Here is a 15,378-nt window from a genome sequence, read left to right as displayed (position 1 = left end):
AGGGGGCAGGGCCTGGCTGAACAAGGAACAAGAAATATGGGGTACAGCAATTTGCGACAGGGGTACAAGGTAAGTAAACCTGGGACAGGGGTACAAGGTAAGTAAGGAGTTTTACAAACAGTAATTGTAACATCTTATTCTTAACAAAGATAATAAAGCAAAGGGTTAAAATGGCCGGGTGCTCTGGTGCACTGCCAGAAACACACCTGATATCTTTGGAACACTCCTTTTACCCCATTCTGCTGTGGGTTTTTAATGCATATTCATACTTTTCCAAGAAGTATTTTGCATGGCTACGTCCTGAATCCACCTTTTTTTAGAGCATGTGTCTTAAAGATTTTATTTTTCTTTATCACATTTTTTATTTGGACTGGGGTTCCTTCTTCTGCAAGCGGTCAGTGTTGATAGCAGCCTGGACCCCATCATTTGTTTCCTGGAGGTTATCTTGCTTTGCACAGACAGGACATTGCCCTAATGTCCACAATTCTTCCTGATCTATGCCAAAAACTTGCTAGCAGGAGAAAAAACCATAGCAAAAGCATATAACATACAGCATTCATCTTAATACTTGCGAAAGCCAGTATCACAATATGGATTTATAACAATACCTTAAAGTAAGTTACTGTGCAACCTATAATTTCATGTTCCAGAATGGTCCCTTTCACCCAAGGCAGCAATTACCCTGGTCTTCTACCTCCTCCCACAGGACAATCCGTGCAACTCATGTTTTTATGAAACCTGAAAGAAGCAGGACCAGCAGCTCCCCAACAGTCAGATTTCAAAGTGGAGAGCTAAATCCCAGAAGAGCATACTTCAGTCTGTGAAAAACGAGGTTCATATATTTTTGTATAGAATTTTAAAGTTTAATAAAAATACAATTAAGAGATAAAAATAAAGTATACAGATATGGCCGGGTGTCTCTGCAGTCAGCCATGAGAGCACACCTTACTAACAAAGGATTGTCCCTTAAAAACAGAATCCTACTACATATCCATAAATTCTCATACATATTCATACATTCTTCTTAAGTTTTTGATGCTCCTTAGTTTTTACCTTGCCCCCTTCCCAATAGACCAATCTTCTTGGTGCCACAGGGTTTTCCACCCTCTGATAAGGATGCAATAAATCCTTCTCTTGGAGATCTTGGAGGACAAGATAATTTTAAGAATGCAGGGGCGGTTCTCTGACTATCTTTTCAGTCTCTGGGTTATATAAACAAAAAGTCGTTTGTGCTTTAAAATCATGTTATTGCCTAACATGTATGTGTATTATACCACTATTTCTAAATTTCATCAATAACAAAAATAATAAAAAAATATATTAGTACAACAATGTTTTCTAACCTTATACATAACATTCATTATAATATTTGCAAAAAGCTAGTAACATAATGTGCACTTGTTATAAATCTGTATTGTGATATTGGCTTTCGCAAGTATTAGGATGAATATTATATGTTAAATACTTTTTGGCTCTTATGTACTTTTTTTTCTTGCTAACAAGTTTTAAGCTTAAAGGAATCTCCTAGTACAAAGCAAGGAAACCCCAGAGGGCAAAGACAGTGGAGCCCAAGCTGTTATCAGCAGCCAGGACCAGGCCGGTGGCAGCAGCGGAAGGACGGATGTGGAGCCCAGCTGTCACCAGGGCAGGACGAGGGGCCCAGACTGTTATCAACACTGCCCATTAGCAGAAGAAAGGAAACCAAACTACCAAACTCCAAATAATGATGGTCAGCAAAAATAATGATAATCAGCAAAAAATAAAAACTATGCAGAGCATGTTCTAAATAGGTGGAACCAGGGAGGGGACATGCTAAATACTTCTTGAAAAAGTTTGAATATGCATTAAACCCTCACAGCAGGAGGGGATAAAAAGAGTGTTCCCAAGATACCAGGTGTGTTCCTGGCAACGCTCCAGGGCACCCGACCATTTTAACCCTTTGCTTTATTTCCTTTGTCTCCTAATTGTCTTCTTGTTTATATTAAACTTTTTATAATTTATTAAGTGAATCTCGTTTTTCACACACTTATAACAAGTCCCTGGGAGGATGCTGGGATATTTCAGCAAACAAAGAGCAACCCACTTCCCTCTTCAAAAGAGAAATCTTTTAATCTAATCCATCCCAGGAAAAGTGGCTCTTCTTGCTTCCCTGGAAAACCTGTTCCAGCCCCAGTCTGTACCAAGGTGAGCACAAGTCTGGAGAGCTCACAACCCTCACCTGGCCCGCTGCGCTTGGAGCGAGATCCAGCTGCAAAAGGAATTCCAGAAACAGCCTCCAAACTTGTTCTATCGTCACACCTTTAAAATGACTACAAGGATAAGAGCTGGGGAAACAGGGTAGTTGTGAGGGGAGAGCTGGAGAAGCTGAAGAACAGGCATTTTCTTGTTTAGATTCTTCAGTGCTGGGAACTTGGAAAACACATGGGGTTGGATGCATCAAGGACATAATGCCCATGGTTTGGTTGTTTTCCTTTGCTTGTGAGCTTTGGCTTCAACCCCTCTCCAGAGGAGGAAAAAATTCCTCCAGGGTATGGGGGAGTCTGGTTCTACTCCAGGGATGTGTCCAGGAAAGCAGGGGAGTTGTTAGGGTAACTGTGTTTTTATTACACACAAAAATCAAACCCAACAAACACTGGACTATATTGAGCTGCAACAGAAAGTGTTCACAGCAGGCAGAGGCAAGAGGTGCAGACAGGACCAAGAATTTCACTTGTTCTTTCTGCTTACATGTATTTTAATTCTGCTTTGCTTCACAGCTGCAATTCCGCCAAAGTAATCTCCATTTTCAGAAGCCTGTGTCACATGTAGCCGAGGCTGGAAATCCTCACTTAGGATTTCCATGTCACATTTTTTTGCCAGGAAGCACATGCATACACATATACCCATTTTTGTGACAGGTCAGAAATCATACAACCCTTGCTCCTCATTGTACCACTTAGAAATACATTAAAAAGCCAGGAAAAAAAAAAACCCAACCAAACAACAACCCACAAAAGAGAGAGCTTATTTCAGCATCAGCTTAATATTCAAACCAGTGATAGAGAGAAAAAAGAAGGAAAGCTGTTCTTCCAGTTCTCCCAGTTCTGGACCAAAAGGTTTGAAACAGCCAGTATTGCCCTCACCTGCAGCTGTGGCAGCTTCCCTCCTTCCTCCAGCCTTGCCCTGACTTCTGAGCCACTACATGACCCAAAACTTGGTCTGCATGCACACCCACTACTAGTACGGACATGGTCATGTTCCATCTTTGGCCAAACAAACCCCAGGATGTTTTTGCTTTCCTGACAGACCTGGCATATTTCATTTACATTTATCAAAGCAACAGACACACTGTGTGGCTCTGGGGTCAGATCCCTTTTGGCACAAAAACCTGAGAGAAGATTGGAGGGAAGAATCCAACAGCAAATGGAAGTCCCAGATATGCAAGGAAGGGCTGCTTTTTGCAGGTTTCTTTTGGCTTTCGGGGCACAAGAAAGGCCTTTAGATCATTTGCATCCATGTCAAAAGCCCACACTGAGGACTTGGTTTTAAAGATGGTGCACTTAATGTTACAGACGTAGAATTGCTTTGGGATTTGGCATTTCCTGCACCCACATGCATTAAAAGAATTAAAATCAGAGTCCTGAAGTCCAGTTATTCCAAGTCTATCTAGGTAGGTCACTTGACATACCAAAATCCACAGCAATACTTAAAAAAAAAAAAAAAAGCAACTTTCCCTACCCCCCACTTTTAATTTTACAATTTAGGGGTTCTCTTAAGAACAGGTTAAAGAAAAGAAGAAAAGCCCAAGACCTACTAGCAGCTAGGGTACCAACCACCCATTTTCCATAGATTTTCATTATCTGATGGTTTTCGTAAGAAAATAAATTCATACATGTAAAAACCTATCCAGTAGGCTGGTGTTTCTAAGCCCACACCTTGCAGGTAAAGGATTAGAGGAGGAGTGACACAGAGGGATCCAAAAGCTCCCAAGAGAGGTTCAAGCTGACCATCTTTGGGCAGGATTATTTGAAACTAAACTGCTCTGTAGCTGCTGCAAGCCTGGAGTTTGTAAAAACAAAATGAGCTTCCCCTCCTGCTTCATTTTCTGCCTTCTCTGCTCAAGGGAGAATCACATCATGCAAATGATAACAGGCGGGGTGGAAAGACCTGTCCAGTGCCCCCAGGATGGCTGGCACCAGGGTTCATTCCCTCCTCTGGCTGATGGAACTTAAAGCCAGGTGTTCTGGGATTTAAGGAGCAAAACCCAGCTCTGCCACCTGTTGTCCCACTCCCTCCCACATTTGCACAGCAGGAATATTGCTGGGTCTGGTTTAGTCCCCAAAGCAGCAGCCCTGGGAGTACTGCTGGAACCCAGAACACCCTCCCCTTCTCAGACACCAATCTGACTAGTCAGCCTCACACTCCTCCAAGGTCAGAAAAACTACAAACCACTAAAACATGGGTATTTTATAGTAAACAGGACCCATTGCAGAGGTCAAATGTCCCACACTACATTCCTGAGAATTCCCAAGGCTTTTTGACACGGAAGTAAAACTTCCACACATAAAGGACCATTTACCTTGTAACAATATCCTCCACAAAACTGCCCGCATAAAAGCCCAGGAATTTGTAACTTCCTCAGTAACACATTCCACATCAAGTATCAGGTCCCTTGTTCCAAGAGCCACAGCAGAACCTCTGGCCATGTTCCCAGTGGGACATGAACACCATTTCCTCCTGATCCTGAGAGCTCCAAGAAAAAATCACTGTTAAGGTGACACAGAAGATGCCGCTTTTCTGACATTCCCACAACCATGGCGCAGCAGGTTGCTGTGGGAGCAGGAGGTTGCTGTGGGAGCAGGAATTATTTGTGCAGTTCAGAAAGCTGCAAATCCCTAAAGCATTCCCTTCCTGTGTGCATTTCGTAGTCCAATTTGTCATTTAAGCATACTTCAAGGCAGTTTAAGTTGGAATGAGCTGACTTGGTGCTAGCACATCATTAGGTATGGGACATAAGGAGGCTCACCAGACAACATTCACTGCAGACTCTCCATTCTCAGCACTCCAGCTGCAGTATTCTCATTTCTCACAGACTCTCAGTTCTGTTTCCAGCACTCCCATGAGGAAACTGATGGCTGTGTCCAGATGCAAATCCCCAAGGTATCATTGATCCCAATCACTGCTCCTCTTCCCGTCCCCAACTTTACCCCATTTATAGCCATGGCCCCACCCAGGACACAAAAGGAGGCTCCCAGGTGCCTCTTGAGACCCAAATAATTCCAGGTGGGTCAGGAAATAAATATAAATAAACTCGTCCCTTTTGGAGTAACGAACTGTCTTTGTCCCCATTCTTCCTCTGTCTCCTATTCCTGTCACCTGAGGCAACACACAGACCGGGTGGGGTCAGAGGGAAAATGTCAAGTCCAAAACCAAACAAGACTTGTTTTTCCATTGTTTCCATCAGGAATGTTCAGTTTTTCCCACTCACCCCCAGCCGTAGCCACAGGAACAGTTTCTCTCTGTGACCCACGGGGGTGGACACAGGGACGCTCATTTCACTTCTTCCCGGAACATGGAGCTCAGCCCATCCCACAAAACCTTTTAATCACAGCTGGGAACGCAGCACAAGCTTTATTCCATGAAACATGATCCCAGAGAGCCTCAAGTCCCGGGATAAACTCATCCCACACAGCAGTCCGGTCCCATGTGTCAGTGCTGAAAGGCCACACACAAAGGTCCCCCTGTGGATCCATCCCTCCCCTCTGGCTGCTCACCTGCAGGCACCACTCGCTCCTTCCAGCCATCACTGGAGTAAAATCCACCTTGGGAATTTGCTTCTTGTAACAGTAATCAATTTTCTGATGGGAGTCTTTGAAATAGAACTAGTGTCTGTGACAAATGGGGATGCTACAGGTGGAGTTATAGCAGAGGCAATCTTGTTCCTGCAAGTTACAAGTGGGAAGAAAACAATTCCCAGCTTTTATGCTGGAAAAGCAGGAAAAGGGAATTCTGCATCCTCTCCTGCATAGGATGTACCTTTTCACTCTCCTATAAAGGGACCATTTGAGGCTTTAGAATGATTGACGTGGGTCAAGGATCTGCTGCCTGAGCAGGGCAAAAGGTGGAGCTGCTATTCATGATTGTGACAGACCTGGACAATTAGAGATCACTGGGAAATTGTTCAGTGCACCAAAAATGATAGAGAACGTCAGCTTGACTGGTGTCACATGTAGAGCTGGGACAATGACCCTGAACACCCCAAAAACGTAAAGAAACTTTGAGCCACGCTGTGATCAGACCCCATAGGGGCGGTTTAATGGAAGCGCCAGTAAGGAATAACAGGAATTCTCTGGCCCTCAGCTTGGTCCTGCCTGCCTACACCACTGCCCTCGGGAAGTTCTTCCCAGGTGGAAAGCCAACAAACATTTTTTCCTTCATCCTTTAAAACTTTAAAAGTTTCCTTAAAACTCTTCTCTGAAAACCTCCATTCTCCCACGTTTCTCCTCAAACAGCATCCTTTCCTCTTTCTGTCTCTCTGGTCCCTCCCCGAGCGTGCGGCTTCGCTGCTCCCCGGCGCTTTGGCAATTAATATAATTGATGCTGATCCTCGCTGGGCTGGCGAGAGGTGCCGAGGGGCTCAGGCCAGGGCCGGCCGTGCCAGCGCCATGGCGCGCTGCAGCTGTTCGTACGACACAAACATCACCACGTTCCAGGAGCCCAGGCGCAGGAAGGACGGGACGAAGCTGTGTGGGTAAGAGCAGTGCTGAAGGGGACGTGTCAGGGACATTCCCATCCCCAAAGTCCCGCACGTGGGTTTAGATATTTGGGGCTCTGTGCCACACGTCCGTGCGGTCATCGCAGAGGGTTTTGCAGGTGCTCAGCTCACCCCTTATAGAGGCCGGCGGGGCCATCCTGCATGAGCAGGGCCAGGAGGCAGCTCAGGGCATTGCGGTACTGCCCGGGGCTGGCGTTCATGTACCGCGTCTTCACCACGTCCACCGGTGATGCCACCACTGTGGCACAGAACCCGGCCCCAAAGGCGGCCACAAAGTGGCACGGGACATTGTCTAAAGGTGGGGAAGAGATAGGGGTTGGATGTTGCAGGGACAGGGATGGCGCCTGACCGTGCCCCGCTGCGCCATCCTCACCTGTCATGAGCTGTGCCTGCAGCAGCGCGTCCTTGAGGAGGTCGTAGGTGACGAGCTCCCCGCAGTTGATGATGGCATTGCGAGCGATGTTGGGCAGCGTCCCTGGGCAGGAGGGTGGTGGCATTGGGAATGCTGCTCACAGCCCCTCCTGGAGCACTCTGGGCAGTTGCCCCAGCCCTGCTGTCCCCATTCTTCTTCCCTTCCTCATCACCGTTTCCATTTCTATTCCCACCCCATCCCCTTCCCAGGCCCACTCCTACCTCTCCAGAGCCCGCGGATCCCCTCCTCCCTGGCGATGGTGCGATAGGCGTCCACGGTGCTGCTGTACCGGCGAGCACTCTCTGACAGGGCCCCACTGGCCTGGAACCGGACCTTGACCACGTCGGTGGGCTGGGCACAGGCCACGGCCACAGCCCCCGTGGTGCAGCCAGCCAGGAGCCTCGCAGCCATGCCTGTGTCTGGAGAGGGCAGGAGTTGGGACTGCCGGCCCTGCAGGGTCCCCCAGCCCTCCAGGGACCCCAGGGTGAGTGGCCTGTGGTGCCTCACAGGGTCATCTCAGGGGGCTGTGCCTCCCCCAGGGTGAGTTTCTCCGAGGGAGAGGGCCGTGCAGCAGGAAGGGGGTGTGCAGGGAAGTCCGGACTGCCTGGACACTCACTCTCAGCACCCTTGGGGGTGTAGAGCTGCTTCACAGAGTCGTACAGGCCGATGCGGATGGAGGCGAAGCTCATCTGGCGCTGCAGCCCGGCTGCGAGCCCGCTGTAGAGGCTGCGGGCTCCCTCCGTCCTCACCATGGTGCTCAGCGTCCCCAAAACACCCCGGTACTCCACAGAGCTGATGGTCCGGGGGATCCTCACCTCGCCCTGGATCTACGGGGTGCCAAATGTATCACCCCCCCCTTCTGTTCCTCCCCAGGCGCCACCAGCTCTGTGGCAGAGCGTGGAGAGTCCCTCGTGTCACCAGGTGCTCCCTTTGCCCACAGGGTTTTGGGGAGCCGGCGGATCGTACCTGCAGCCGCACTTTGGCGGTGTCCAGGGGAAAGGTGCACAGGTCAGCGATGCAGCCGGCCATCCCTGCGCTGATGAACTTCATGGCGGCCGTCGGGGGCACCTCAGGGGCCTTCAGACCCACCATGGCGGCAGAGGGGCTGGAAGGAGAGGAGGGGCTTGTGGGGGAAGCAGGAGGGTGCATCAGGACAGGGCTTCTCGTGGGTGTCCCATTCGGAGACGGTGCCGTGGCAGCTCTTGATGGCTTTGGTCCCAAAAACCATATCTTGCCCTGTCTCCTCCCTTTTATCCCAGAGAAGCTGAGGCACAGGACTTGCTAAGCATGGGATCACCAATGCCTACCCTTCCCAATCCCACCCCAGCCATAACAGGGGTTGCTGGGTGAGATCATCTCCCCCAGAGTGACCTGCCCAGAGCCATGTCCCTCCGTGGCCTCACCGTAGGGACCTCGGCACAGCGTTCCAGCTCCTGCCTTGCACAGGCAGTGCCCTGAGAGCCGTCTCCCTGGCCCCAACCTTATATAGCAGCCAGGACATTCCAGCAGCCAGGGATCGGGTGACAGGAAAACAGTGTTCCCCCGGTGGCATTTCAGTTGATGGGACTGGGTCACCTGGCACCTGTGATGAGGTGGCTGTTTCAGCCCTCTGCCCCCCTCACCGGGCCCAGGCATGGGGAGGGGGGTCCTGCCCAGACCCCCTGCAGTGGACTGGGGAGGAATGCTGGTTTTTACCCTAAAACTACTCTGGGAAGGACGAGATGCAGAAAACTTTCATCCCAAGTTTTTACAAGTGTTTCGGAGGCAGTGCAGCACTGAGCTCTTTGTGCAGGGCAGGTTGGATCCCTTTGCCCCACACAGACCACGAGCCACAATCCATCCTAGGCTCCTAGCAGGATTGCCTCTGTATGGTGGAATGTGTTCCCCAAGCTCAGGGGCCAGGTGAGCACCTTGGAGTGAAATCCATCAAACCCATGATGCCCTTCAGAGCGTGGCCAGGCACTGATCTGAGGCTGCAGAGAGGGCCCAGGTTCAGGACACGAGGCTGGAGGCCAAGGTGGAGTGAAGAAATGCCCCCTTTCCTCCATTTTTAAGAAACTCTGCATGTTTAACCCTTGGTGCTTGTTAGCCCAACATGCAGAAAGGTCCCTCAGGATGTGCTGCGAGCCTCCACGCTCGCAACCTGAGCTCACCTTGCACAAGAGGGACTGTGAGTGGTCCTGACACCCTGAAGCCACCTTCACTCCATCCCTTGGGTCCAGACAAAAGCTGCCTGGCACCAACACCCCTCTCCAGCTGGCTCCTGCCTTGTTTTCTTGCCCGGCTGACCTAAACCTGAAAGGAAGAAGCTGTTTACCTCATACCCAAGATGTAGCTCAGGGTCACTGCTGTGACCTCCTCTGTGACAGTGATGCCAGCTGGGTTGGCATCCTGCCTGAGCTTTTTTTAGGGGTGCCACTAGGAGAAAGCAGCCTGCACGTCACTCCTGTCCTTCCAGGGGACACTGGGTGCCTTTGCCTCGCATCCTGACCCAGCAAGGGCAGGGAAAGCGGCCACAATCAAAGGGCAAGTTGTGTCAGCAGTCAATTACATATTCGGGGAATACGGAATTATCCTTGAGAAAAATACTGCAGAAGTGGGAGAAAAAAGGGATGCTGATCATTTGGTTGCTTAAATCCTGAATTCCACACATGGTTTGAAAAGCAGCTCAGATTGGAAGCGACTCATCCCACATGGGGCTCTGCTGCACGTTGATAACTCAAGTCCTTGGCAAAGCAGCGATCTTTCCACGTGCTCCTGGCCACCCCAGCTTCCAGCAGCATTTCTCTGATTTGGAAGCTCACATGGGAGAGACTCCTGTTGAGGAAAGGTTCCTGCCCTGGCATAGGGACACTTTGCATGGGCTGACAAGAAACCAGGGGAATTTTATTGAAACAAACACTGGAGAGAGCAATACAAAAATAATGGAGCTCTGTTGGCATCAAAATCTGTTCTCTGAAAGGTGTACAAAAATAATTTAAATATAAATATAAAAGTCCCATCTTTCTAGTCACCCTCTTTTGTACACCCATCAGATTTTGCAGTGCCCTGGGCCTGTGTTCACACAAGCACTTCGGGCACCTGTGGAAACAGAGAATTGTGTTGCCCACCAACTATTTTTGAAGGGGCCATCTCACAGGAATAAACCCTAAAACCAGACTACTTGGAGAGCAGACAACAAGCCATGGGTTACCCACAGGGGTGTGTCTCATGGGGACCTGCCCCAACAAGAAGCAGCTCCCTGGGGGTGACCACAGGCTTTAAGCCCTTCTCAATAGGGGACTTCAATTAACTAACCAATTAGGCAAACTAAAAACAGCCTGAAAGCTGTGGCTTCCACCTCCCCTTTACTGGAGGGCTCAGCCTCTGCCAGTGCATCCGGTCACGGCTTAGGAAGCTCTGCTGTGGATGGTCTTGGGCCAGCACTATTCCTTCTTGGAGAGCTGAGCAGAGAAGATCTTGGCGATTCTTTTGGCTTCCTCTTCCGAGAGCTCGGGGCTGGGCCTGGGCCGATTTGCTCTTCGGTAGGGGATTCCTCCGGGCACCGCTGCACTCCTGCTCTGGGGAGAAAAGGGACCAGGAGTGAGAGCTCTGCCCTGAGCTTGGTTTCATGTCGTGGCAAACCGCGGTGCTGTGCAGAGGGTGACAAGTGGGATACACAGAAAAAAACACCCCAACGAGAGAAAGAGAACAATCTGAACCCTGGAACAGGGCTCTGGTGTGTGACCTCTGAACTTGTAAGCATCCACCCTCAGCCAAAGTCTCCCTGTATGAAGCCAAAGGAATGACAGTGGTGTAGTCACTGGGACCTGTCTGCATTTCGGCTTTCAATTATTATTTTACTTTAAAATTCGCAGAACCCTGAAGACCAAATCTCCTCACAGGGGAGAGGCAATATTCTGTTACAACAAATCTTAAGCCTGATGACAGGACAAGGCAGGGAATGGGTTTAAACCAAAAGAGGAGAGATTTAGATTAGATGTTGGGAAGAAATTCTTCCCCCTATGAGAGTGGGCAGGCCCTGGCACAGGTGCCCAGAGAAGCTGTGGCTGCCCCTGGATCCCTGGAAGTGCCCAAGGCCAGGTTGGATATGGTTTAGAGCAATCTGGCCCAGTGGAAGCCATGGCAGGGGGTGGGACTGGATAAGTTTAAGGTCCCTCCCAGCCCAAACCATCACTGTGATTCCATGATAAATGGGATGGGCCAAGTTCAGCTACCTTCAGGGACACCAAAGTAGCACCCATGAGAGGAAAAGCCCTGCTTTAAACGGTGTCATCTCCTCACTGCTTTGCCAGCGGCCTCCCAGCAGCCTGGCTTTGTCCCTGATGTGCCAGCAGCACTAAAAGATGAGTAATTTCAGCATACAGAGAAACACATTTCTCCCCAAATAGTTTAGAGCTGAGCTGTGCCAGCGAAGCACTGAGAAAGAGATCCTGCTCCAAAACCTTTACAGGAGGAAGCTGTGGGGCCAGGAAAGTCTTTTGGAAAACTGATCTGCCAGTGTGGCCTTTCACCTACATCAACTGGGCTGCTTCTCCAAGCCTTGGGAAAGGTCTCCTGAGGTGCCCAGCTCCCTCTGAGAGAAACAGCATCAGGGACCCTGTTTTGGTGCACTCTCACCATTTGGAGAGGGAAATGGCTTTTTTAGGAATAAATTAGTCCTTGTGTTTGTGCATTACAGGCTCAGGTGACAGCCTGCAGGTAAAATACTTTAAAACACTTCCTATTTTTATCTCATTGAAATAACAAATATGGACAATTAGGAGAATCTTTGCTTTGCTCTTCTTTCTTCTTAACAATTCTCCATGATGAATTTCCTAAGTCAAAAGGTAAGGAGCCAAGAGAGATTAAATGCAGACCTGGTCACAGTAGAAGTTTAAAAACTAGCAAAGAGAGCTGCTCACTGGGCAAAGCACCTCCCTTGGACAGGGCTGTCCAGAGACCAGGACAGGTGCTCACTCTTCCCACGCTGTTTTCTGCCCATCTGTCCAGGGAAGAGCCAAAAAGTCAGGAGTGGCTGGAGAGGGGCAGTGATCAGGCTCTGTGCTGATCCCTGAGCTCTGCACAGCATCTGAAAGCATCTCTCCAGGAAATTCCCCCAATCTGCCAATTAGCTATTTCAAAGGTGCATGAAACTGCATTTCCTGCCTCCCACAGCTCCCCTTTCCCATGTGCCATGTGTCCTGCACAGACAGGGATGGAGAGCCAGCACCTCCCATTTTCAATGTAAGGAACAGAATCACAGAATGGTTTGGGTGGGAAAGAACCTTAGAGCTCATCCAGAGCCACCCCTGCCATGGACAGGGACACCTCCCACCGTCCCAGGCTGCTCCAAGCCCCGTCCAACCCAGCCTTGGGCACTTCCAGGGATCCAGGGGCAGCCACAGCTTCTCTGGGCACCCTGTGCCAGGGCCTCCCCACCCTCACAGTCAATAATTCCTTCCTAACATCTAATACCCCTAAAATGCTCTGTACTCCAAAGCCACAACACAAGAGCAGGTGCCTGATGCTATTTGATGTCACCGAGGCAAAGCAGAGCAGTCTGTTTGCTCCCAAAGTCAGGAAACCAGGTGTGCTTGGAAAACACACCACTGGCAGGTTGTTTCAGAGATGAGCACCTAAAATACACCTCCTCCCATTTTCCTACCATTGCCCAATGTGCAGGATGAAGTGGTGTTAAGAGAAATGTATCTATCCTAATGACCTTCCTGAAAATGAACTTCCAGCTGTGGGAAAGGTTTAACACCAGTTCTTGCTGCTATTTTACATGTACAGGTGTGACTCAAAATGAGTGAGGTTTAAAAACACCATTAACACTCCCAGCTCACACAGATGACCAGAATCATAGAATCATGGAATTACTGAGGATGATGTAAGATCATGGAGCCCAACTGTTCTCTCAGCACTGCCAAGGCCACCACTATCCCATGTGCCCAACTGCCACATCCACACAGCTTTAAATCCCTCCAGGAATCACCACTGCCCTGGGCAGCTGTGCCAGTGCTGGACTACCTTTTTGGGGGAAGACATTCCCCAGTTCCTCTCCTGGCACAGCTTGAAGGCATTTTGTCTTGTCCCTTGTTCCCTGGGAGCAGAGCCTGACCCCCTGGCTGTCCCCTCCTGTCAGGGAGTTGTGCAGAGCCAGAAGGGCCCCCTGAGCCTCCTTTTCTCCAGGCTGAGCCCCTTTTCCAGCTCCCTCAGCTGCTCCTGGTGCTCCAGACCCTTCCCCAGCTCCCTTGCTCTTTTTTGGACATCAAACCTTCCTTTGATCCATCTCACAGGCAGGTTCTGACTGCCAGTTTTATCCTCCTGCATAGTTTCCAGAGCACACATTTGAAATGTTGTGTTTACACCATTCCTCACCCCAGGAACAGGCTCAGCTCAGTGCCCATCCCAGCTTTCTCCCTCTGTGTCTCTCAGACTCCAAGTGTCTGGTGCTCAGCCAGGAAGCACACATGTTCCATGGGGAAGATGCAAGAGGAAAGGGGACTCGTGCACCGAGGATCACGCTTCACTCTCCTTTTTATAGGAATGGCAGTGACACTGAAACCAGCTGAGGATTATTCAGTGCCTGTGTGCCAGAGGCTGGACTAAAGCAGATTCATGAGCAAGTTACAGGGCATGGTGGGGGGCATGGCCTCTTCCAAGGTCAAAGAAGTCCAGTCCTAGAGGCAGAGAATGTTTCAGTGCTGTGGCTCAGCAAGTTTGCCAGCAGTTTTGTTTGTGCACAGGATGGAGGGCAAACAGATCCGTATTAACAGGCTACAACCTACCCTGGCAGTGGCCTTGCACCTACTTCTGCTTTCCAGGCAGGAAACCAAGAAGATCCAGCAGATCAAGAAGAAACACAACCAAGAAAGGATGTTTTGGCTGTTGCTGTCACTGACATTTTTGGAACATATAAAGCTTGTTAATTGTGAATCTGCCCAAGGCTGTGTTATTTCTAATTCACACTGAAGGTAAGTCTGCATACACAAATATGAATTATTCTGAGTAAAACTGGTTTCCATGTAAGTTTCTTATCCTTTTGGAATATTCCTAGAGGTGAGGGGAAAAAAAAATACCATGGTATTTGGAGAGGGACTTTAGCCAAGGTCCTGGAGTGCCAGGACAAGGGGGAATGGCTTCCTACTGCCAGAGGGCAGGGTTAGATGGGATATTGGGAACAAATTCTTCCCTGTGAGAGTGGTGAGGCCCTGGCACAGGTAGGCCAGAGAAGCTGTGGCTGCCCCTACATTCCTGGAAGTGTCCAAGGCTGGGCTTGGAGCACCCTGGGATGGTGGAACGTGTCCCTGTCCATGGCAGGGGGTGGAAAAAGAGGATCTTTGAGGTTCTTTACTACCCAAACCATTCTGGGATTCTGGCATTTTATGGAAAATTTTATTAATGCTCTGATTTTTCAAACCTATCCTCTAGTCCCCACTGAGAGCAGGTGAGCAGTGTGGAGGACAAGAGCTGGGAAGCACCTCAAGAATGGGAAGCGTTAGTTTTATGTAATGGAGAAAAGAAGTAATAAACAGGTTTTGTGAGGCTCTACAAAACTCTGATCCCTGGAAGGTGGTCACACATCCACGCTGAGCCTGCGCTGCTGCAGCACTGCCTCAGCAGGGGCTGAGACAACATTTTTGTCTCAAATGGCATCAGCTCCTTTGCTGTGCCCAGCTCCACACCTCACCACTGCTCTGTCATTCCAGGAAGGAAGATGGGGAAAGCAGGGAGTCAGTCAGACAAGCCAGGGAGAGGTGGCAGGAGCACTAGGAAGGCCAGGAGAGACCTTTGCCAGCTGCCAAGTGAGTGAGGGCTCTGGTGATGTCCAGAGGACAGCTCGGATTTCAGCCTTGCTGTCAATGCTTGGTGTCTGCTGACCTGTGCAGAACCAAAGCAAGTCCAGATTTAGAAGCTGATGCTCCAAAGGCCAATTAAAAAACCAAAACTATGGGGAAGCATTTTTTTCTGAACTCTGTGTATTGGCAGTGGTGAAAAACTGGATCTCCAGAGTGAATATGATGCACAAGGCACAACTGAATCCTGTCTCAGCACATCCTACAAGTGTTGCAGCAAAAGATTAGTGCCAGCTAATCCTCAAATTAAGTGCTTTAAAATCAAAATATCCAAATATTTTAACATTTTACCTAATTGCAGGGCTAACATTTTACCTAATTGCAGGGCTGTAGGTTCCAGCCACTCTGCTCAGAGCTGCAGAGAGGGGATT

General features: G+C 49.4%; 2 protein-coding genes across 12 annotated transcripts in view; both read right to left on the bottom strand.

Moving 5' to 3' along the window:
* Positions 1 to 6,261: 6,261 nt before the first annotated feature.
* UCP3 (uncoupling protein 3) lies at positions 6,262 to 9,908 on the bottom strand. 6 transcript variants are annotated; one of them, XM_015650878.3, is made up of 7 exons: positions 8,570 to 9,290; positions 8,133 to 8,289; positions 7,783 to 7,993; positions 7,388 to 7,585; positions 7,128 to 7,229; positions 6,866 to 7,046; positions 6,262 to 6,722 (listed from the first exon to the last, which is right to left on the bottom strand). In XM_015650878.3, the coding sequence occupies exons 1-7, from the start codon at positions 8,716 to 8,718 to the stop codon at positions 6,617 to 6,619; spliced, it is 1,104 nt and encodes a 367-aa protein (XP_015506364.1). In that variant the 5' UTR covers positions 8,719 to 9,290; the 3' UTR covers positions 6,262 to 6,616. The 6 variants fall into 6 exon arrangements, with proteins under 6 accessions (XP_015506364.1, XP_015506443.1, XP_015506677.1 ...); XM_015650957.3 differs by having other exon boundaries at positions 8,133 to 8,271; XM_015651113.3 differs by lacking the exon at positions 8,570 to 9,290 and adding an exon at positions 9,320 to 9,908 and having other exon boundaries at positions 6,268 to 6,722.
* Positions 9,909 to 10,031: 123 nt separating this feature from the next.
* The window catches only part of C2CD3 (C2 domain containing 3 centriole elongation regulator), a 37,118-nt gene continuing 31,771 nt past the window's right edge, over positions 10,032 to 15,378 (bottom strand). For 4 of the 6 annotated variants that reach the window (XM_015646990.2, XM_015647071.2, XM_015647233.2 and 1 more), the window contains one exon: positions 10,032 to 10,721. In XM_015646990.2, coding sequence (XP_015502476.2) covers positions 10,476 to 10,721 — 246 coding nt within the window. In that variant the 3' untranslated portion in view covers positions 10,032 to 10,475. Of the gene's footprint in view, positions 10,727 to 15,378 lie in introns of all 6 variants that reach the window. The other 2 variants (XM_015647143.2, XM_019008569.2) reach the window with 2 other exon arrangements.

This window comes from Parus major, chromosome 1 (assembly GCF_001522545.3).
Source record: "Parus major isolate Abel chromosome 1, Parus_major1.1, whole genome shotgun sequence".
Taxonomy (NCBI): Eukaryota; Metazoa; Chordata; class Aves; order Passeriformes; family Paridae; genus Parus; species Parus major.
The sequence above is the reverse complement of the archived record's forward strand: the minus strand, read 5'-3'. Positions and strand labels throughout refer to the sequence as shown.